This window comes from Oculina patagonica, chromosome 9, assembly GCF_052425735.1.
Source record: "Oculina patagonica isolate OP01 chromosome 9, crgOcupat, whole genome shotgun sequence".
Classification (NCBI taxonomy): domain Eukaryota; kingdom Metazoa; phylum Cnidaria; class Anthozoa; order Scleractinia; family Oculinidae; genus Oculina; species Oculina patagonica.
This window is the reverse complement of record NC_135766.1, coordinates 20067156-20088575: the sequence shown is the minus strand read 5'-3', so window position 1 is coordinate 20088575 and position 21420 is coordinate 20067156. Positions and strand designations below refer to the sequence as shown.

The 21420-nt window shown below is 40.0% G+C and overlaps 3 protein-coding genes across 3 annotated transcripts; 2 read left to right on the top strand and 1 right to left on the bottom strand.

Moving 5' to 3' along the window:
• Window positions 1-2609: 2609 nt before the first annotated feature.
• On the top strand, window positions 2610-8531 carry LOC144665633 (proton-coupled folate transporter-like). Its single transcript, XM_078526897.1, has 6 exons — window positions 2610-2690; window positions 3909-5119; window positions 5627-5710; window positions 7098-7257; window positions 7785-7834; window positions 7928-8531. The coding sequence occupies exons 2-6, from the start codon at window positions 4012-4014 to the stop codon at window positions 8011-8013; spliced, it is 1488 nt and encodes a 495-aa protein (XP_078383023.1). The 5' UTR covers window positions 2610-2690; window positions 3909-4011; the 3' UTR covers window positions 8014-8531.
• A 700-nt stretch (window positions 8532-9231) lies between these two features.
• LOC144665618 (retinol dehydrogenase 8-like) lies at window positions 9232-12350 on the bottom strand. Its single transcript, XM_078526878.1, has 3 exons — window positions 12076-12350; window positions 10305-10578; window positions 9232-9661 (listed from the first exon to the last, which is right to left on the bottom strand). Exons 1-3 carry the CDS (start codon window positions 12341-12343, stop codon window positions 9328-9330), a joined length of 876 nt encoding a protein of 291 aa, XP_078383004.1. The 5' UTR covers window positions 12344-12350; the 3' UTR covers window positions 9232-9327.
• A 2913-nt stretch (window positions 12351-15263) lies between these two features.
• LOC144665008 (PR domain zinc finger protein 14-like) lies at window positions 15264-19854 on the top strand. The gene is made up of 4 exons (XM_078526195.1): window positions 15264-15363; window positions 16534-16727; window positions 17282-17525; window positions 19358-19854. Exons 1-4 carry the CDS (start codon window positions 15264-15266, stop codon window positions 19852-19854), a joined length of 1035 nt encoding a protein of 344 aa, XP_078382321.1.
• Window positions 19855-21420: the final 1566 nt, after the last annotated feature.

Genomic DNA, 21420 nt, shown 5'->3' with positions numbered 1-21420 from the left:
GCCGGAGTATGTGCAGAAAATTATGTTTACCATCAGGTGATCCTCTTGGTTTGTGTTTCTAAAATATTTTAACTTTCCAGCCATCCCAGCGCTCTCAATTGCATCTTGGATCTCCTTCATAGCGTTCTCGCGTAGATGAAAATCAACATGATCCTACTACTGGATTACTTTCTATTTCTCGCTTACTCTGCGATTTATTACGATTACCGGTACGCTTCTTTCCTGAAATGCAATTAACTGAAATCATAAAAACACTGATTCTTTTGTTTATTTTGCTTCATATTTATGGCGTTGCAATAGCGAGACTAGAGGGTTGCACACCGCTACTTCAGCCGCAGCACCTTGTTCTTCTTTGAAACGCGCTGATAAAGATGTTATGTTACTGTTACTGTTCTTGTTATTTTAGTATCAGCTTGTTGGTATTTGCAGCCCGGGGGGTACTCCCTATAATGGCCTATACGGGGAGGCTCCGCCCGAAAGGGGTACCTTTTTCAGGCTACAGGTATATAAAAGGGTAGAGATTTCACAAATTTAGGTATATGAAAGGGTAGGGAAATCTGCCATAATGATATTTTAAAAGGCCTTTACAATAAATATTTCGAGCAGACGCAACTTTTGGCTGTATCGTCTTAATTTATTAAGCGCTACATAAAAATGACAAGAAAACTTCCCGTTTTAGGTAAATGTGATGTCGTGTAGGTATATGAAAGGGGTGCCTTTTTGCAATAAAAGGTATACGAAAGGGGTACCTTTTCTATCAAAATGGTATATAAAAGGGTAAGGGGTTGGATCTCCGGGCGGAGCCTCCCCGTACAAAACTTTTTCGAGTACCCCCCCCCCCCGGGATTTGCAGTCGCATATCCACGATTAAATGACCCAATAAAACTATAAAAACAACATCCTGTCAATGTTTATCTTGTAGAGATTGTCAAAAATAGTTTCCGATAAAAATCGATGACAATCGATAACAATCGATAAAACAATCCTTATCGATTTCCATCGGAAATCGATATCAATCGAACTCACAACTTTTTTTCTTTATCGATTCCTATCGAGTGGTATCGGAAATCGATATCAATCTTCGATTGATATCGATTGCTATTGATAGTTATCGATTATCGGTTTATCGATTGACTACGCCTGGATATATAAATTTGGCAAAACACCGCATGTCGAAGCGACGAATGCCGCCAACTTAAAACCTACCGATTTCCATTACTATTCTTCATCCGTAGGTAAACTAATAAAGTAATAAACTCAAGGTAAATGACTAATAAATTATTTCTGGGAAGGTAACTCCTTCGAACTCTTTCCAAACGTTTTCAAATTACCATCCTCGCGCGGTAAAATTCAGTCATAATTTCACATAATTATGCAAATAATTTTAAAATCAACCAATCAAAATCACTACCCGGTTTTCGGGTAGTGACGTCACCGGACGGCATTAGGCTCAAATGTGTTCAGACGTTCCTTCTGGCAAGCAGGCGAGCACAGAGGGATGTCTGAAATTCAGGCTACTCAGAAACGGGGTACTCGCTTGGACATATCCTCATTTCATATATGATTGTTTTGTTTTCACCTTACTGAAAGCTTGTATTCTAATGTCTCCTTCAATTTGAAGGTGATTTTTTCACATTAGAATACAATGACTTATTTTCTACGCTTGATTCTACCATATTTCCTTAATTATTTGTGGACAATTTATGCGAACGTCCTCAGTAAGTCTTTACACGGGGCAAAAGAAAGTAAAAAAGGGATAGAAAAGTGAACATAGATTTTAATCTTAGATACCGTAAAGTTCCGGTTATAAGCCCTCCCGCCCCCCCCAAAAAAAAACACCATATACCCTCCGGTATAAGCCCCCCTCTACCGGATGACAGTACTGAACAGGGCTAAATGTTGCTTTATTATGCGTTTTTAACTTAAAAACGTATTTCGAACAACACTCCCGTGGCTCGTTTCGAAACAATTTTTTTTTTATTCCGCTTCATGTATAAGCCCACCCGGATATAAGCCCCTCCGTTTATAAGCCCACCCAAAACCCCTAACGAAGTTGTATAAGCCCAGGGCTTATAACTGGAATTTTACGGTATTTCAAGCTATGATGCTGTAAACACAATAGACTCTCGATCTGAACGAAAGTTTGCACGGACATTTTACGTTTTCAAGAAAGGACCCCAGCCAGGGGGAGAGGTCCTGGTATGCGCGCCGCTTTCAGAAACGAACGGGAAAAAAAATTGATCCCCTATTTCAGACCAAGCTCTTCCCATGAACTAGGTGATCTAGGTGGGGATAATGACCGTGCGATAACGGTTGACTAGGTCCCTGGCCCCAATTTCGCTTCCGGGGATTATTTTTACCGCACGCTTCTTTCGCCACCCATAGCCCGCCCGCGTCCAAAACCTCTAGAGATTTGCTCCACAAGGCAAGTAACGCGAGTTGTCACACGATGTCCATAGTTTACTTTACGGCACTGGTACCAGTAAAAATCTTGTCGAAATCAAGACAAGCGCGGGCATTTCATTGGCGTAAAATTCCAAACAAGCAAAGAGCAATCAATGAGAGCTTGTAAATAATTTCAAACAAATCTGTCAAAAACGTCCTCGAAATGGCGCCGTTTTATGTTCCGCAAAGAAAGGTTGTAAACTGAGTTGTAAACATCTTGACCGCCTAATGGGATATGTGAAAAGGTTAGTAGGGTATATATCTTTTTATTTACTGAGCGGGGAATAAGGATGACAATGTCATTTTAAAACAGGTCAAAACATGGTGAGAAGTTAATTGATGGTGAATAAGTTAAAAATAACCTCGAAGCTGAGATAAATTCATTCACATCCACGGATCGGTTATCTTGACTGTGTGGGTGGGAGATACAACATTATAATCTGCTGGTGGCTTCCCTAGAGAAAACATATTCATGATCAGAGCTAATTTCGATACCAGTCTTGTCAGCACAAGACATAAAGATTTATCTTGTTATTGTGCCAGGACATAAACAAACGAAAAATATCAAGCCGTCTCGTCAGTTTTAATGAAGTTATTTCTTTAAGAATACAATGACTGTTTGTGTTCAAGTTTTTTAACACTTGTGACATAGCACTGAAGAAAGTCATGAAGTTTTAAGTGGTCCAAGAGCGAAAAATCACGACAAAATAAGACTAAAAGATTATCGAGCGCGATATTGACTTGTTGTCGATATTGGCAAGTTTGGAACTAGAAACTCGGAAAGGTAGAATTGTAAAATGGATCAGCAATACAAAAAAATGTGTTCTTAGTATAAACCGCACGCTTATACTCTCAGTAAAACAAAAGTTTATAATTCAATAGGCCGGTATTCTTCACTTGTCTTCTCACGCAGAAGAATGGAGTTTCCCCCGGGGGCTGCGTGCGTGTTTGTGTGTGTGGCGGGGAGGGGGGGGGTGGGAGAGAGGGGAGGGGTGGGGTGTGGTCTCCCTTTTATAAAGTTTACAAGTATGCCGTCCCAAAGGATACAGGTCTCAAATCGATTTTGCCATTGTCTCGAATGGGGTATAGATTTTGACCATTTTCTCTTTAAAATTCAAAGTCCATTCGTGTAGTTGTGGGATATCGAATTATGGGTCAGGTCTAAGAAAAACTGTAAAAAATTGCAGATTTTGATTTGAAATAGGCTAGGTGTTTCAGAGAAGCGTGCATCACATCCACACGCAAATCTTCGAGGAAGAAGGCATTATTTACAATACAACAGCGAGTTTAAGCAATTGCGATTCCATTCCAGCCGCGAGAAATATGAAACATTAAAAGTACAGAAAGAGGTCCAACTTCGGGGAGTACCCACCCATGTAGTCTCTACCCTGATCTCCGTTCATGTTGCAGTGCAGAACTTACGTTCTCATACACTTACTATAGCCTATATATCTTTATTCTAGATTACTATCCTACAATGACGAGCTAGTCATTTTAACTGTTTTTGCTTCAAAAGACTTGAGCCTTCTACCAGGTTATTAATTCTTGCAAGTTAGCTGCGGAGAAATGACGGACGTATCAAATTCTCCGGAGGAGGAAAAAACAGAATGTTGCATAAACAAAATCACGGTAGAGCCGGTGATATTTTGTTACGCTTTCGGCATTATTCTACACGTCCCAGTTATTCAGCAATACATCCATCGAAGAATAGCCGAGGAAAAAGGCATTATTTACAACACAACGGCGAGTTTAAGCAATTGCGATTCCATTCCAGCCGCGAGAAATATGGAAACATTAAAACTGCAGAAAGAGGTCCAATCCGAAGCATCGTTTATGCAACTCGGCCTAGTCTTCTCCGCCAGCGCGCCGTCACTCTTGGTCGCGCTGTTTTTAGGGGCCTGGTCCGACAGAGCGGGACGACGAAGAGTCATGGGACTGCCCATATTTGGCAGCGCCATGGAGTCGGCGATAATATTATGGGTTATCTATTTTAACCTTCCAATTAAAATGTTACTTTTAGCAGGGTTTATCAATGGCATTTGCGGCTTCTTTCCCACAATGGTTTTATCTGTATTCTCGTATATGGCGGATATAACGGAGGAATCCCAGCGTGCCTTTCGGCTGGGAATCTTAGAAGCCACTGCTTTTATTAGCGGTATGTTAAGCCACTTGAGTAGCGGTTGGCTAATAAACAAGACTGGTTACAAAGCCCCATACATGATGATACTTTTGCTTCACACTTTTGCGTTGTTTTACGTAGTTTTGAAACTTCCAGAATCGAGAGCTAAACATTTAATGGAAAATTCCAACGTGAAAGTCTTCAGTCTGCATCACATCCGGGTTATTATATACATCTTCACAAACCCTCGCTCGGGTGAGAGATGGCGCATGTGCATACTTATGTTGACCTCTGGTCTTATGATCGTGTCTTCAATCGGCTTTGGCAGCGTTATTGTGCTGTACGCTATAGACCGCCCATTGTGTTGTAACTCAATTCTCATTGGCTATTATCTAGCCACAAGCTTTTTCGTTCAAGCCGTTGGAGCAGTTTTAGGACTGAAATTTCTGCGGATGGTTTTATCAGAACACGCTCTCTTGCAATTAGGAATGGTATCTGTGACTTGTTCATTGGTCATGATGGCGTTCGTTAGAAGCAAAACAGCACTTTTTGTTGGTAAGTATAATTTAAAAGTCAATACGTATACCAAAAAATGGGTCCATCTTTATCTAGGTATAAACAGAGACCTCACTAAAGTAAGTAAGCTACGTATGTATTGTAATGAAAAATAAATCTAAAAAAAATACAGTTGTAACTCTTAACAGCAACTATATTGTTAAAAAAAGAAAATAACAAAAAATAGGCAGCTACGTTACCTGTTTTCAGTCTTATTTTCTTTTTTATCTATTTTTTTTGTATTTAGCTTAAATAATGCCTTGTAAGTAAGCTACGTATGTATTGTAATGTCAGTGTTCAGTTAAAAAAAAAACCCTCACTAAAGATCAGAGTTACAGAATGACTCATATTAAAGTTTACGCTAATCCTCGTTAATCTTGCTTTGAACAACTGGGCCCTAGTACTCTCCAATGTTTATAGTTATCTATATTCTCTTAACCTGTCTGTTTGACAATGTATTGATATCGTACAGAGAAAGTCTATGTTGATCAACTGTTGTGCTATTAGTTCCCTTTGTAGCTTGCCTCGGTGGCATCCCAACGCCAATCATCAGAGCTATGATGTCCAAGATGGTAGATCCAGACGAACAGGGTAAATTAACTGGTTTTTCTAGTTTTTATATTGCCGTCAGTGCACGATCGGTGGACAAACCGAGTCGAGTCGAGTCGAGTCAAGTCGAGTCGAGTCGAGTCGAGTCGAGTCGAGTCGAGTCGAGTCGAGTCGAGTCGAGTCGAGTCGAGTCGAGTCGAGTCGAGTCGAGTCGAGTCGAGTCGAGTCGAGTCGAGTCAAGGCGAGGCGAGGCGAGTCAAGGCGAGGCGAGGCGAGGCGAGGCGAGTTGTGCTGAGTTGAGTTCATCCTCGGAGACCCAGGGGCAGTTAGTGGGGGCGAGGGAAAGTCTATACTGGCGAAAAAAAATCGGGGAAGAACAGTCTTCACTCGCCCCCATCAATTGCCCCTCGATCTCCGAGGATGAGTTGAGTTAAATTTAAATACGTTTTGGTTTTCGGTTCTTTCTTTTCGTTGTTGCTTTTCTTTTTGACAATAACATCGAAAATTTTCTAGTGAAGAAATAGAAAATTAAAGTTATGGTATCTCCAGGGGGGGAAAGAAACGAGGTCTGGGACCGAGTAGCGATGCTCTCACAACTTGCAAAGCGATCAATTCACGATGTAGTCAGCGGTTTTTGGACGATGATGCAACAGGCAATCTTTTCCCGCGAAATGGAAGCTGCTATGCCGTGGAATCACTTATTATAAAGGGGTTGAATTCTCTTAACTAAAAATCTAAAAGCAGCGTGTTTATCCGAAAATTTCGTCATCGTCGTGTAGTTTTAAGAACGCAGAATTTCGTGATGCCGTGCTACTTTTCAGTGCTGAAATGCAAATGTTTGTACCACGATTTTCAACTGGCCCACATGGGGATTGTAAATGAAGTAAAACAAAGAAAGACCAAGTCAACAAACAACCTCGAAACAATAGAGCAAGAACAATAGCTCCGACCAGCGCGGGAATATTCGATCGCCACGTTTTCATTACCATTCCCGTGATGGTTTTATTTCATAACAAACACCATATATTGACACCAAGAACCTTTCCGGAGAAATTTTCGCTGCTTTAAAGACAAAACTTAGAAAGTCTTTTTTATTACTACATATAAAAAAAATCAAACTCTCTCACTGGTCCCATGTTGTTATTGTTTTGGCAAGTTCACAAAGAAAGGAGCTGCTCATGCGCCTTATAGGCATCCGCTGACTACCGCCCCGATGATTGCTTTGCAAGTTGTGAGAGCATCGCTCAAATTTCATATAAGAGAATGTATGGGAAGTTGCTTCCCCCCCCCCCCCCTCCCCGGGTATCTCCATGTTCAATATTCTCATGTTGACGTCTAGACCAATGAACACACGACAAATTCTAGTCAAAAGTCAAGCACTCTCAGAGATAGAAACAGATTTGAGAACAATTCCATTTTTTCTCTTCAGGCGCATTGTTCGCTGCCGTTGCAACTCTGGAGACACTTTGCACTTTATTTGGAGCCGCCATATTTAACTCAATTTATCCACTGTTTCTTCGTGTTGGTTTGAACGGATTTTGTTTTCTGGTCATGGCCTCTTTGATGGTAGCTGCTCTCCTACTGACTGAGTAAGTGTTGGTTTCAGCTGGGCGATCTCCGTTAGGGGGGTTAACTACTTTATTTTTCCTACGGAAACTCGCGAGTACTTCATGTCAATTCTGGCCCGGATTGGTGAGGAAATGCACAGTTAATGCTAGAGCTTTCCGTTTGTTGCACTCTGTGGTTATGAACGAAAGGGAAGGGGAGGAGGACTTAAAAGAGGGCAGGGTCTAATAAAAGTCTTCCTCCAATATGCCTGGGTAGAAAGGGGAAACTTAATAGAAGATTAAAATAAGTTCTAGTTTATTTGCGGTTCGCTTTAATAGTATTCACCAAAACGGTGCCATGGCCTAGAGCAAATGTGAAAAGTTGGAAAAGAAGACCCTAAGCGGTGGCGCAAACAAAACATTTTCACGCTGAAAGATACGACGACCACCGGTTAGTGCAATACAGAGGGTCCCCTCGGAGAATGCCCTACCCCTCCCCCTTTTGAAATTTCGTCTAGCTTATCTAGCTTATCCCAGGTCACAAATTTCAATTCTTTCTTATGTTACAGAGTCTTGAAGCGCAGAGATCAAAAGATGATTATCTATCAAGAGCAACAAGGTAGTATGAAAACACAATTTGAAAGCGAACTTGTTTCATTGCAAGAAAATAAACACAGTTCAAAGAGTGATATCTTTCTTCTTTTTATACTAGATTCAAAAGCCGTGGAAGGGATGGCTCATGAAAAAGAAGACCAGGATAGAACGCTTAACGGCGATGGAGAACAAATGCAGAATTGATATATTGATGAAGTATTACTCCTCGCTACATATTTCTTCACAGTTTTTCTTGGCATTGGTTGAACCAAGGACATTAACACGTTTTACCAGGATTTAAAAGTTCCAATGTATATTCTGACGGCACCTATATCTTTCAATGAACAGTACCTAAGTTTTTGTATCGCGAAAGGGTTTTCTTGATACTAGAAACGTACTCCATATCGACCCAAGTAAAACGTGCGTTGAGAAAACCTTACATACTATTTGTATTTATTGTACAGCTCATTTTGCATATTAAAGGAGATATGTAACGGGGATTTCGCAGGTTTGTGGTCTGCACTCTTCTAAAAATTAAAGGTAGGCAACTTAACCCATAATAAAACATTATCTTTGAACATCTAAGGGAAGATATAACGATAATTTGCGGATAGAAATCGAGCTACGGCTATAAATATTGATTTTTTTGAAGACGCGCGGAAACAACTTGAAAAAGTAAGCCTTACTCTTTCAAGTTGCTTTTCGTTTCCATCCGAGCCATCCACAGCCAAAGATGCTCGTTAACATTTTCAGTGCTCTAACATAGCAATTTTTAATAAAAATTGGTTATTATTAGGTTTCCTTCGACACAAATGTAAGTTTTGGCAGTATAAAAATCTGGTAAAATCCATGAAGTCTCTTTAAACGTTCTTAATAAATGGAGCACTAGAGGGTCTCCTGCTGGTTCCAGGGATCCTTTATACAGCTAGTGGAGCCGTCTATATAAGCAAATGTTAAAATAGTGGACACTACACACTCTGGACTGGAGGAAGAGTTGTAACTCGAAATTAAACCTTCAAATTGTACAAGTCTAGCCAGCTTGAATCAAAGACAAACTAAAAGGGAGATCATACCAGCGCCCTAACGCCCAAACCATTCGGCTACGCTGCCTCAGCCTTCGTTCTAGATTAAATCCCCCTGATTAAATCAACTTTCTAAAGAAAGCGCCATATTCCGTTTAATTTTGGTTAATACTTGTTAGATTAGATTCCTTAGAAGTCCGTGATTTTCTTTATGACATACAAAGACTAGAACAAATTAAGATCGGACGACTGATGAATTGAGTAGTTTTATTAAATTGATTTCTAATTTCAATAAATGCACTTCGGAGTCAAATTGACGACTCTACGTCAGAATTCATTAATCACTATACAACTTTCATCTTAAAATCAATTCCTATTATCCCCCCCCCCCCCCCCCCGTTAAAATTAAATACAGCTATTACCTTCTGCACGTAGCGAAACAGTTTCAATTGACCCACGGGCATATATTTTGTTATCCAGTTAATTCATTCTGTTGTCACTTATTGCTAAAAAATTGTTTTTCTAGCACTTCGACGAGGTTGTCGCCCGTCAGGTCACACAATTTAGAATTCGCTTCCTCCAATCCGTAATATTGGTTAGTCAGATATCTGATGTGAGGTTTCGGCGAAAGGAGAATTTCTTTAATAGTATCGGCGATCTCTTCTGATTTCTGTCCCACGTTGGCTGTTAAGTCCATCATCCGGGCAATTACAGACTGCATAAGCTGGACGGATTTCTGGTCAGCGGTGGACAAGTCTACTTTACTTGCCATGCCCTTCAAGTTACTTATGAACGATGTGACGACAGGTCCCGGCTCGACCAATGAAATCCTGTAAAAAGTGGACATATGTGTTTATCATAATTTAAGGTGTCGAGAAAAATAGTTCGGTGTGCCCTTATTCAATTACACCCGCTTCCAGTGTTACGTGCATAGCGGCCTTCTATCGACATCCATCTTTCAACGTGTTAAACAAACAAGCATGATATTCTGAACTTGTGGGCTCATTTGCATGAAACCAACACCGGTATGCATCGGTTTTGATTGGCTCATTTCAAACAGCACGTCGAAAGACGGTGGCTAAAGATAGATGTAGAAAAATAGCTATGCACATAACGTTAACACTGAAAGCGGGTGTAAAGTAGAGTAATGTAATGTCAGTATGTTCCTTGGACTATGGCAACATGTCAACATGTCTACGGGAAGCAGCCGCTTGTATTTATAAGACTTAAAGGGTTTTAAAATACTTTTTTAAAGCGAAAATGGCAAAAATTCGAAATCTCAAGTTATATTTTATAAAATTTTAAGTTACGTAGAAAAAAGGGAAGCCATGAGCCATGCGGCCGACACTGCCGGAGCTTATCTCGGTTTCCGTACTCCCCTCTGAATGGGATGCTAGTCCATTGCAGGGCTTACGAAAGGTTACACTAAATCTATTCCACTTATACCAAGTATTACAGACAAAGCTCACTTACTTGATATTAAACTGTTTCAACACAGGCGCCAGAGATTCTGTTAAACCTCCCATGGCAAACTTTGCGGCAGTGTACATGTCATTAAACGGCCCGCCTGTTATTCCGAAGACACTGCTCACGTTGACGATGTAACCGTCCTGCCTCGCTTTCATGCCAGGGAGCACGGCCTGGATCAGACGCACGGCTCCAAAGAAATTTACGTCAAACATCTCTTTGATGTGTTGCATCGTCATACATTCCAAGACCGCGACGCATCCGATACCAGCGTTGTTAACTAAAACAAACGAAAGCGTTAAGAAGCTATGTCACGGGTATTCCGAGGATTCAGTTTGGTCTATGTTTTAAATTAGTGGTTAGCAACTTTAACCCATGAAAAACTTTATCTTTCAACATCTTAAGGAAGACATAACCTTAATTAGCGAAGAGAAATCAAACCACGGCTCTAAATCGATTTTTTTTTTAAAGATGCTCGGAAGCAACTTGAAAAGGTTAGCCTTAATTTTTCAAGTTTTAATCCATTTCGATCCTTGCCATCCGCAGCCAAAAACGCTTGCCATTAACAGTTTCTTTGCTCAAAAAAATGCCAGACCATTATGTTAAGGTTTCCTATATTAAGGCTGTTCAAAAATCTGTAAAATCAGTAACAATGTGTCCTGCTATCCTAGCTTGCGAGCGCCGGTTAGAGAATACCCTGAACTGGGTTGAGAATTTAATTTGAGTACCGGTTTATGCGAGTACTGCGCAATAAGAAAAGGAAATAAGCCAATACTGTGTAGGGGAGGCCGAAGAAACACCGTTGGGATTTAATTTAAGCCTACGAGATCCTGCGACCGTATTGCGCCAGTCCCGGGGGATCTGGCCCGTTTTTGATAAATCATTTTGTCGAATCTTTGTACTTGAGCCGGATTAAATTTCGCCCTGTACAGTACAAACAAGACAAAGAACTCACATTTACAGTAGTGTAGCAGCTCTCGTAAGCTTGTAATGCTACTGGTCCTCTAGTGTAGCAGTTGCTATTGTTTTGGGGCTAGGGGCATCGTTCCTGTTGTTTGTTCTATTGTTCGCTCGAAAGGTAGCAAACGCACTCATTCACTCAGAAAAAAAAAACACCGAAAACAACACGGAATTAAAATAAGCGGCGAATTGCATCGTTGTTATTATCTGCCTTATTTCAATAGTCAATTTTTATGTATATTAATCGTCACCTGGTCGTGAATGAATGTTACTGGTTAATATAAGTTAGAATAAATTAAAAAAAACTGGATATGGAAATTTGGACAGATTTAATAAAGGTTTTTGAATCTTATGTCGCCAAAATAAAAATAAAAAACTTGCTGAATCGAAAGAACATAAGTTTTAAATGAACTTTCAAACTTAAATGATTGTTGGTCAATTAGTTTTGATTGTCGATGAACTCCTAGCGTTTACTACTACCCTGGGTGCCAGTGGGTTTTATTATTTTTTTCATGATTTTTTTGCGGCGAAGCTGCTAAAGTGCGATCTGTAAGCGACGAAGCCGCGAGCGAGGCGAGCGAAGAAAAAGAGTCTCCTTTTGACGAGTCCATCACTTATTACGGTAAACGTGTACATTTTGAACGAAGAATGTTGAGTACTAAACAATTTCGTTGCGCTGTTTACAATAATTTATAAGCTGTACAATAAACTTGACCCTATAATACTTTGCACTGACTTTGATCTAGTGTTATCGTTTTACGCCGGGTTTGAATATAGTTACGTTTAGAAAGAAAACAGCTTTAAGCGAGTTACTTACTAAGAACATCGACTTTTCCTTCATTCGCAATCAGTTCTCCGACAACGCTTGTGACCGATTCATCCGAGCTCACATCCATCTGCTTAACAATCAATGTTTCGCCGAGGCAGTCCTTCCCTTCACTCTCGAGCGCCACCTTTTTTTCCAGATTTCTCATCGTGGCAAACACCTTGAAGCGTTTTTCGGGATCTTTGGCCAAAAGCAGAGCGGTATAAAGGCCTATACCAGATGAACAGCCTGAAATAAGAACAACTCTGGCGGACGCCATTGTTTCCGTCGATCTGGTCTTTGTCCGTTCCTGGTAGCACCGCAAGCTTTAATAAGACCTGCTGTTCTCATGGTAGCCAGGCTTCATGGTAGCCGTATTTGACCTACGGCTGGCGCTACTATGGCAACCATGAAAAGGTCTGGGGAAAGTATACACCCCGGGTGTCTGTCAAAGTCAGTGTATACGATAAGCTGTCATAGGGAAATACCTCCAATCAGGAACCATAATCCTGCTCCGATGCATATGCTTATTACATTCTCCATAAAAAATGTTTTCATTTTTATATAGGATTTAGGTGTTAGTTTAGCGCAATTTCAACTATTCCTGTTTATTATTTTTACTAAATTACGAATAAGTAAATTCATATATATTATAATAAATTTTTATATTAGTTTTTAAATAAGTTTCATTTTATGTTAATTGCATAATAGACGACCCTCTATTTTCTCATTCGCTCACACGCTCGCAGGGCACAAATATGAAAAATAAAAGAAATAGTTGTGAACAGTTAATTAAATGGTGAAGAGAAATTGAACTTCATCCCAAAAGCTCTGTTTAGATGTATAAAAAAAACGGTACTCTATTGTTCGCTTAATTAAGGTGTTCTTCTGCTCTGCAAGAAATTACTTTCGCCGAGAAGTACCCAAGGGACTCAGTGGTGAAAAGGAAATTGTTCCATTGTTAAGGAAGATTGTGTTCAAAATAGTGACAACAGACAAAAGGCAAAGAGAAGGTCCAAGATGAACCGAACCAAAAAATTATATTATTTAAAAGAAAAAGCGGTAAAGATGGGAGGGTTACACGCCCTTAAACTCTGCAACGACAAATAATTGCCAAAACGCTAATACGAAAAAGGTACTTAAATACGCACTGTTCATTAAAAACGTCTTCTTTTTTATGACAATTCTATTACATTCAAGGCCTTCATTCACTCTACCTTAGGCATTATAATATTTGGAAATTAGAAGGATTAAGTAGGATTAAAGTCATTAAACATTTCCGCATTTCCGCCCGCTTTTAATTCGTCGATCAAGTCGGGTGTTTGATAGAAGAGTTGATTTGCAGAGAATGTTTTGGTATAAATATTCGTTTTACTGATAATGTGAAGCGTTTTGATTACGACAATTTAGAATTTATCCTGCTCTTATAAGATTTAGTTCACTAGTTAAACAGGCGCTCTTAAAATTACAGGTTATACTAAATGAGCTTGATGAACTGCCTTAGACTGCAAAACATTCGTTTTTTTCTCCAAAGTCGTGGGAAATAGCGCTTAACAAAGACGCAAAGCGCCGAACGTTGCAGTCTAGAACTGCTTTAACTATTGTAGATTTGTGTAGGTACGGCAGCTCTCACAATTTCCTCGCTACCCTCCAAGAAAACAATAAAACAAACAACAGGAACAATGCCCCTAGCCTCAAAAACAAAGGGCAGCTGCTACACTAGAGGACCTGTAGAATTAAAATTAAGCTTACGAGAGCTGCACTTGTACTGGATTAATTAACAAGTCGCGTATATATATCTTTTAGTATGGGAAGTGCACTTGAATATGTAAAAAATAGGTAAAATAAAACAACAAAATATGTTTAAGCGATAAAAATAGTTCCTTTTATCATTGCATGCGGAATTTTCGTGCGAACAGTGAAATTTTGTTTTGTTTAATTTAGAGGCGGTTTTTATACTAACGTATCTGCTTATCTATCCGGTAAGCAAAATTCTTTAATTTAGTAAAACCGCAGTTTCCGTTTTACAGTAAATGATGAATCTTCTGCCAGCCCAGACTTTGTTTGAAATCTAGCTAATGAGGAAATGTAGAATAACTAGGATTAACTTGTATTAACAAAATTTCTTTTCACATAAAACGGCTTTGTAGTAATACCTTAACAAGGAAGCTTGTTGAAGACAGCTCTTCACTATTGAATAGTATCAGACGATTAATTACAGCCTTTTCCTTCTTTAATGTGTTAATTCGAATAAAACAATTGATCTCAAGATACAGATGATATTTAAGCGCGCCCTTGCAGATCCAAATTTCATTGTAGCCTTAGCAGAAAAGGTCTGAGGAATTATGCCCTGAACGGTAAGCTATTTTCACAGACAGCATGAATGTTCCAACTAAATGTGAGTATTTATTTTGATACTTAGGCCCCGTCCACACTGACCCTGGTAAATTTGAAAATGCATCTTTTTTTCTCCGGTTAGGCCAACAATCCACACTGAACCGACGTTTTCGGTCACCAAAAACGGAGCTTTTTAAAAACGCTCTCCAATGAAGCGTCTCGTTACAGAAAAAAATTTTACCGGGCGTTTTCAAATTTCTCCGTTTTCAAATTTACCCGAGTCAGTATGGACGGGACCTTAAAGGGGTTGTATCACGGATTTTAGCTAAATCTAGACATGGGAAACGATTATTTAATTCGCTGAAATATAAAAATAACCTCCTAAAACAGTGAAGGAACATTTCAATAACACAGCAAATACAAAAGGAGGTACGGATGGCCAAAAGCTACGAAGATTCAAACGAATTGCGATATGGGTTTTGAGCTATGGTTTTGTCATTTAGATCCATAGAGGGAATTTCTTTGCAAACATTAAGTTTCATAGCGAATATTTGGCAAAATTTAAAAAATAATAAACTTAACTCAGCCGTGACACAGTCCCTTTAATTTATCATTGACATCTTTATCGTTAATCGTTTGGTGTTATAGAAAAAGAATAAACGCATTTTTGCCGTTTATTAGTGAACCGGAACAATGGCAATTTCGTGGCAATTCGGTTAAATTTGAAAAAGAAAATTGGCCATTTTTTTCGATATGTCCGTGACATACAGCTTCTTTAATTTAGAATTAGAGTGTTGGATGGAATCAATAGTCCACAGATAACTCAATGTATATTTCCCTTTTTTTAAGAACCAGTGATTAACATGTCCAACACTTGTTCCAAAATGCGATTTAATTTTTCACAAGAAGACTTAGAAGTAGCACTGTACGGTCAGGAAAGTACTTCCATATATGGGAATACAGGTAGGTTTTGTTACGACTCAACAAACGTTGAGATATATTAAGGACCCTAGTCACCCACGCCTTTGTTTGTGTTTACATACGAGAGTTTAGGTATTAAATTTTACGCTGAGCGTACGCACGAGCGAAAAAGATCACTGTGAAAATTCTAAAAGTAATTAAACAGACTTCCAGTAACACAACTTACAGCAATGCAATAAGAAGACTTCGCTTCGCCATATAGTTTTCATAATTTCGATAGCAATGAAAATGACGGAGGCTGACTAGGATCCTACAAGTTCAACTGATAGAATTCACTCTAAGCAACAAAAAAATAATGATAAAATAACTTGTTCAAAATAAGCACCGATATTTTTTGTGGCAGTTTAAGACCTCAGTAAAGCAAACGCACAATGATGGACGAGGATTTCTTTTCAACATGCCAAATATCCGAATTTAGATGGTAGATAAAATGGCGGATGTCACAGTTCGCGCGCAGGGTATTATGAACTTAAAATCCTGTCCAAGACTATAGCTTGATCAGGAGACGGACAAGATTTTAAGTAACGCATGGGACATTATCTGACAGCTTGCTATTTTAGATTTAAATGGCAAGGGAGATGGAGCCACGCCCAGATTGGTTTCCTTTAAAGATTTTACTCAAATTTTCCGACGAGCATCTCCATCCCTATCATGTGACAAGCCGTGCAATGCCCGATTCCCTTTATAACGAGCGCCTGCAGGGAAGACTAAGCAAGACTTGGCAACACAGGAGGCAGCGTGGTCGAGCGGTTAGAGCGTTGGAGTTGCAATGCAGAGTTCCCGGGTTCAAGTCCCGCCCTAGCCGCTAGCTGGATTTGTTCTTTATAGTCGCAAGTTCAGATTCTCGACCACGCTTGTAAATAGCCAGCTGGTTTGCCTCCGGCCATCTGGGATTCTTAATTTATTTGTTTCTGTCATTTGCTCGGCCCCACTAGCCTTTGTGCTATAAATACTGCCGAGCGTAAATAAAGATTATTATTATTAGACTTAGCAACGTGCATCGTTGCCGAGTCTCGCGCATGGTTTGATGAATACAACTACCGTGATTCCCTGCAGGCGTGCGAGGGAATCAGGCATTCGAACCATTTCCGAATTAAGCAAACAAGTTAAGGTATGACTAACATATGTTTTTTTGCTTTTTCTTTCCTAAAGGCTGTTTTCCTACCCTGTCGCTGCCACATGAACTAAAGTTACTGCAAGTCTCAACCGCTGGAAAGCTTCGCTACGGCGTCTTCTGTGGTCAGCTGCGCATCAAGGAGGGCATGCGCTTCGGCCCATACACAGGAAGCATTGTCTGTCCACTGGAAATGGCCATAAGTTCTGTTCAAAGAGAATTTTTATGGGAGGTAAACGGGAGGACTTTCTTTTAAATGCAAATTTTCTGAAGATTTGTGCAAATTCAATAATTATAAAGCCACTGGTTGTATCTGTGTTCATTTGACACATAAAAATATCTGCATCAGACAAAAGTGTCCCATATCGCCGCGCAGCAGAGCTTATCCCGGTTTCTGTAGCATTAGGCGATTAGGAGTATTTCCACATCTCGCTGGATGGGATGCTAGTCCATCGCCGGGTTATTCTCTAGCATGGAATAAGCCGGTACCTATTTATACATCTGAGTAAAGAGAGGCACTGTGAGAGTTTTCACCCTTTTCACGATGTCTTGTTTTTTATCCTGAATATTGAATTTGCCCGAGTGTTGGCTATCAGGGGAATTGTCACCGATGTCACAAGCACTCAAATTCACGCATATTGAAATAGACAACGGCAAGTTTGAACTGTTATTGTACTGTTCAACAATTACAAGCGTGCTGTGAAAGGTCAATTTTGCGGGCCGCATTCTGATTGTTTATGAGATTGTCTTTAGTGCCGTACTTTACTACCATTTCTTAATTTTTAGATATTTATGGATGGACGCCTTCGCTACTATATAGATGGATCTGCAAACCACAAAAACTGGATGAAGTTTGTCAGCTGTGCACGATACTCAGCCGAGCAAAACCTGGTGCTAGTTCAACAGGAATGTTCTTTGTATTACGAAGCCACGCGACTAATAACGGAGGGAGAGGAACTGAAGGTCTGGTATGGGGACGCATATAGCGTATTTATGGGGATACCCCTGGGATTAAAATGTGGACCAGAAGGTGAGATATGATTGTATTATGTTGATGGTAATTATCTGTTTGAGATTGTGATATACAGATGGCTAAAGATACCCCTGGAGTTACCTCTGGGGTTTAAGAGGGGACCGGAACGTAAATATGCTGTTAATATGGATGTGAGATATTCATGGATCTGGGATTAATGAACGGACCGGAAGATGGGTTTATGCAGTGTACCCGGCATAGCAAATCGAACTCAATCCAACTCATTCCATGGATTGAGTTCGATTGAGTTCGGCAATCGAACGAAATCGAACACCGGACTTTCAGTGAGTTCGATTTCCGAACAAATCGAACTCAATCGAATCCAATCAATCAGATTGGGTTCGATTGAGTTGGGTTACCGAACTCATTCGAACACAATTAAATGGATTGCATTCTATTGGCTCTGGTAAACCTATACATACAATTAAAGCAAGCCCGTCCAAAGATGGGTTTTTCTTGCGCTTTTTTACAGTTTATTCAATAACAGAAACCCCTGTCCCCTGTCATGCTTCGGCTCTGCGTGTTGAAAACTTTAGGATAATTGGGACATTGATACCACCTCCTTTTCGCCAGCGACCTTTAGGATCATCAAAATGGTCCACAGACTCTACTAAAAGGTGAAAGTTATGTATAAGGTTTGGTTTCTTCGTTTTTTAAATTGATCATATTCCCGGTTTGTTTCGGTGGCATCTGTTCCCGGTTCTTTTGAATCTCACAAAAACATCTTCACTTACCAAGTTATCGAAGCATTTTACAGGCCACAGGGAAGAAACTAGATCACGTTAAAGGTGACCTAATTGTCCGCGCTCGTTTGTGATTGGGAATGCACGGCTTTTCTCGCCGATTTTCTTTCAAACATTGAAAACTTCGCCATCCTTGACGTCGAAGCGGCATTCCTGGTAGCCTTTTACTGACTACGCATTTGAAGTCATTGAAGCTTACAACCCACAGCGCATCTGAAGCCATGTCTGCGGAATTTATCCTTTTAAAAAAACCACGTGCTAAACTCCGGGCTGAAGTAACTCGATCTTCTAAGATCTGGTTATAGATTTTCAATGCCGGTTTTACAAAAATCAAGAGTTCGAAAATCGAACGTTCGATTGAGTTCGATTGAATATTTTCCTTTTCGGTGAGTTCGATTTGGTTCGATTCCCGACCTCAATCGAAATCAATCCATGGATGAATTGAGTTCGATTGAAATTTAGTTCGATTGGGTTCGATTTGCTATGCCGGGGGTGTATTACTTGATGGTCAGATGATAATTGCGGAACAGTGAAGGATGGATGCTTGTTCAATGGCGTTTACCATAGATGAGCTGGTTGTGATTGCACTGGATACTTTTAAGTTTGATCTGACCCATAGGTTTGTGTACATAAACTGAATGCTAAACTGTCTTAGAAAATGTTTTACTTAGTTAAAAAAACACACTTAACTTGAGCCTGGGTACAATTGTAATAAGTTAACGACATAACCACTATTCTGTCGAGAGCGAAATGTTAAAAACAATAATTTTGAGGTATACATGTGTTTCCTAAAACAGATAGAAAAATTCTAATCAGTGCTTAATTTTACTGCAGGTAGGTATCAAACTCCAAAAAACGCAATTCTCTGCCTAACCCGAACTCTATTCTCTCCCTAAACGGAACATGTTTCTCCACCGGTGGCCACCAAAGCTGCTAGATCGATGTGGTTATATTGCATATATAAACGTCACGAGGTGCCCCCACCTTATTTAACCCACCCCAAATAACGTGGGTTATATGTAATACCCATTCTGGTCACAGCCTCAATCACGCTCGTACATGAAAAGCGGTTTTCCTATCTTGCAGATGGCTCAAGCTATCCTTGTCATTGCTGTGGTAAAGTATTCACCTACAAATATTACCGTGACCGCCACCTTAAATACACGCGCTGTGTGGATTATGGAGACCGGAAGTTTCCCTGCACACTGTGTAACCGCTCTTTTGAGAAGCGTGACCGGTTACGTATTCATATTCTTCACGTGCACGAGAAATACCGTCCTCACCAGTGCACAGAATGCGGGAAGAGCTTCTCCCAGTCGTCCAGCCTGAACAAACACACCCGAGTGCACAATGGAGAGAGGCCCTACAAATGTCCGCATTGCGCCAAGTCCTTCACAGCTTCGTCCATTCTACGCACGCACATCCGCCAGCATAGCGGAGAGAAACCCTTCAAGTGCAAATATTGTGGGCGGGCGTTCGCCTCGCACGCGGCGCATGACAGTCACGTGAGACGCAATCATCACAAGAATCGTGTTTGTGGCACTGAAGACAAGGCGCTGGTTAGGATTTCGCGGCTTTCGTGACTTGGCTCTTAGGCGATCAACAGAACGAAGAGTTATTTGGCGACAATTCAAGAGCTTTTTCACATACTACAGACCAATGTTAATCGATAATTAAATGCGAGAGATTATTAACTCGCGTTTGCAGCGCATGACATAGTGCATGTTTTGATGGTAAAACCGCTGGCTACAAACGCTGAAGATGACGTACAAGTCGATATCGGAATGGGAAACACTAGTTGTCGACAATAAATTGCTAGTAAGAAATATTATCAGTAATATTATATTGCATAACTGCATCCTGCGATACATTTCCAAATAAATTAATATCATTACGATAAATCACACTGATGTCAGTTGGTTATACATTACTTGCTGCATAAGTTTTGATCCTGCTATGAATGAGGTTCACACATGTGTGCACACGAGTGCTAGTCCTATCTTCCTCCCTTTCTCTCTCCCTCCATTCCTCTCTATCCCCGAGACCCCGGTCTCTATCTGTCTTCTTCGCTCCTTTTCTCGCCCCTTGCTTGCATGGCTTATAACAGAACATAGCACGGTCAGGGTATTTTATTTGTTAGTTCAACTCTGGAGATTATACTAGTTATCACTATCCCAAAGTTTGTCCTGATGACCCGGCCCACTGCTGACCGAGGGGCCACTGCAGACTCTGAGCTTGTGATTGATAAAATCCCTACGAACCTGGGCTACACGCTGTATGGCTTTATGATCCTTAATCGACGAGAACTAAGCATTTGTCAGAAATGCCACAAAAAGAAAATAATTAAATGAACCTGCACCTGCCCCTGTCATTAGTTCTTTGTACTCTGATAAGAAACAGCAATTAATTCATTCCACGTAGGTGTTTTGTACCATACACAGTTAATGGAGCACAACTGCGAATTTAAAGAAAAAAAATTGTAATAGCACATTTCTAATTTGTCGCTTGCCTAAGTGTCAAAACTGGTTTTTGTGCGAAACCATTTATTTGAAAACGTGTTTTATGTATACTTTTAATTTCATGCAAATCAAACTCAGTTTTAGATGAAATGTTTTGAACGAGGCAACGGTAACTCGGAAACTAAATCTACATCTACATCTACATCTACATTTATTAAGTTGATAACATCGTTTAAGACATCACATCAACTATGAAAAATAGATACAAAATAATAATAATAATAAAAAAACAAAATGTACATGCATAAATAAGATATAAAAATACTTAGTTACAATTTACTTGTTTAGATGCTTCCCTAAATTTAATTTAAACTTCGATAATGACTTGCAATTCACTAAGTCAGCGGGCAGTAAGTTCCATTCTGTTATTGATCTAGGAAAAAAAGAAAACTTAAAAACGTCCTTAGAAATGGTCCACTATTGAGATTTATTATTCTGCTGTTACGCCATTTTACCTTATTAGGTAAAGAGAACACGCAAAACTTGAGCCAGTAATACACTGTAGAACAGGAAAAAAAATACGGACGGAAAGCGAAGCAACAAAATGGCCGAACAAAACTATCCAAACTTCGACTTTGACGTAAAATGGCGTAAAATAAAAAATACGCCACTCGCAAAATATCCGCGAGT

Bases quoted from the DNA above. Each gene is read 5' to 3' on its own strand.
- LOC144665633 (XM_078526897.1), top strand. From the start codon at position 4,012: ATGACGGACGTATCAAATTCTCCGGAGGAGGAAAAAACAGAATGTTGC. The intron at 7,258-7,784 runs GTAAGTGTTGGT...CTTATGTTACAG, and splicing joins GCTGCTCTCCTACTGACTGA to AGTCTTGAAGCGCAGAGATC. The intron at 7,835-7,927 runs GTAGTATGAAAA...TTTTTATACTAG, and splicing joins TATCTATCAAGAGCAACAAG to ATTCAAAAGCCGTGGAAGGG.
- LOC144665618 (XM_078526878.1), bottom strand. From the start codon at position 12,343: ATGGCGTCCGCCAGAGTTGTTCTTATTTCAGGCTGTTCATCTGGTATA. The intron at 10,579-12,075 runs GTAAGTAACTCG...CGTTTGTTTTAG, and splicing joins AGGAAAAGTCGATGTTCTTA to TTAACAACGCTGGTATCGGA. The intron at 9,662-10,304 runs GTAAGTGAGCTT...CACTTTTTACAG, and splicing joins TTGAAACAGTTTAATATCAA to GATTTCATTGGTCGAGCCGG.
- LOC144665008 (XM_078526195.1), top strand. From the start codon at position 15,264: ATGTCCAACACTTGTTCCAAAATGCGATTTAATTTTTCACAAGAAGAC. The intron at 16,728-17,281 runs GTAAACGGGAGG...CTTAATTTTTAG, and splicing joins AAAGAGAATTTTTATGGGAG to ATATTTATGGATGGACGCCT. The intron at 17,526-19,357 runs GTGAGATATGAT...CCTATCTTGCAG, and splicing joins ATTAAAATGTGGACCAGAAG to ATGGCTCAAGCTATCCTTGT.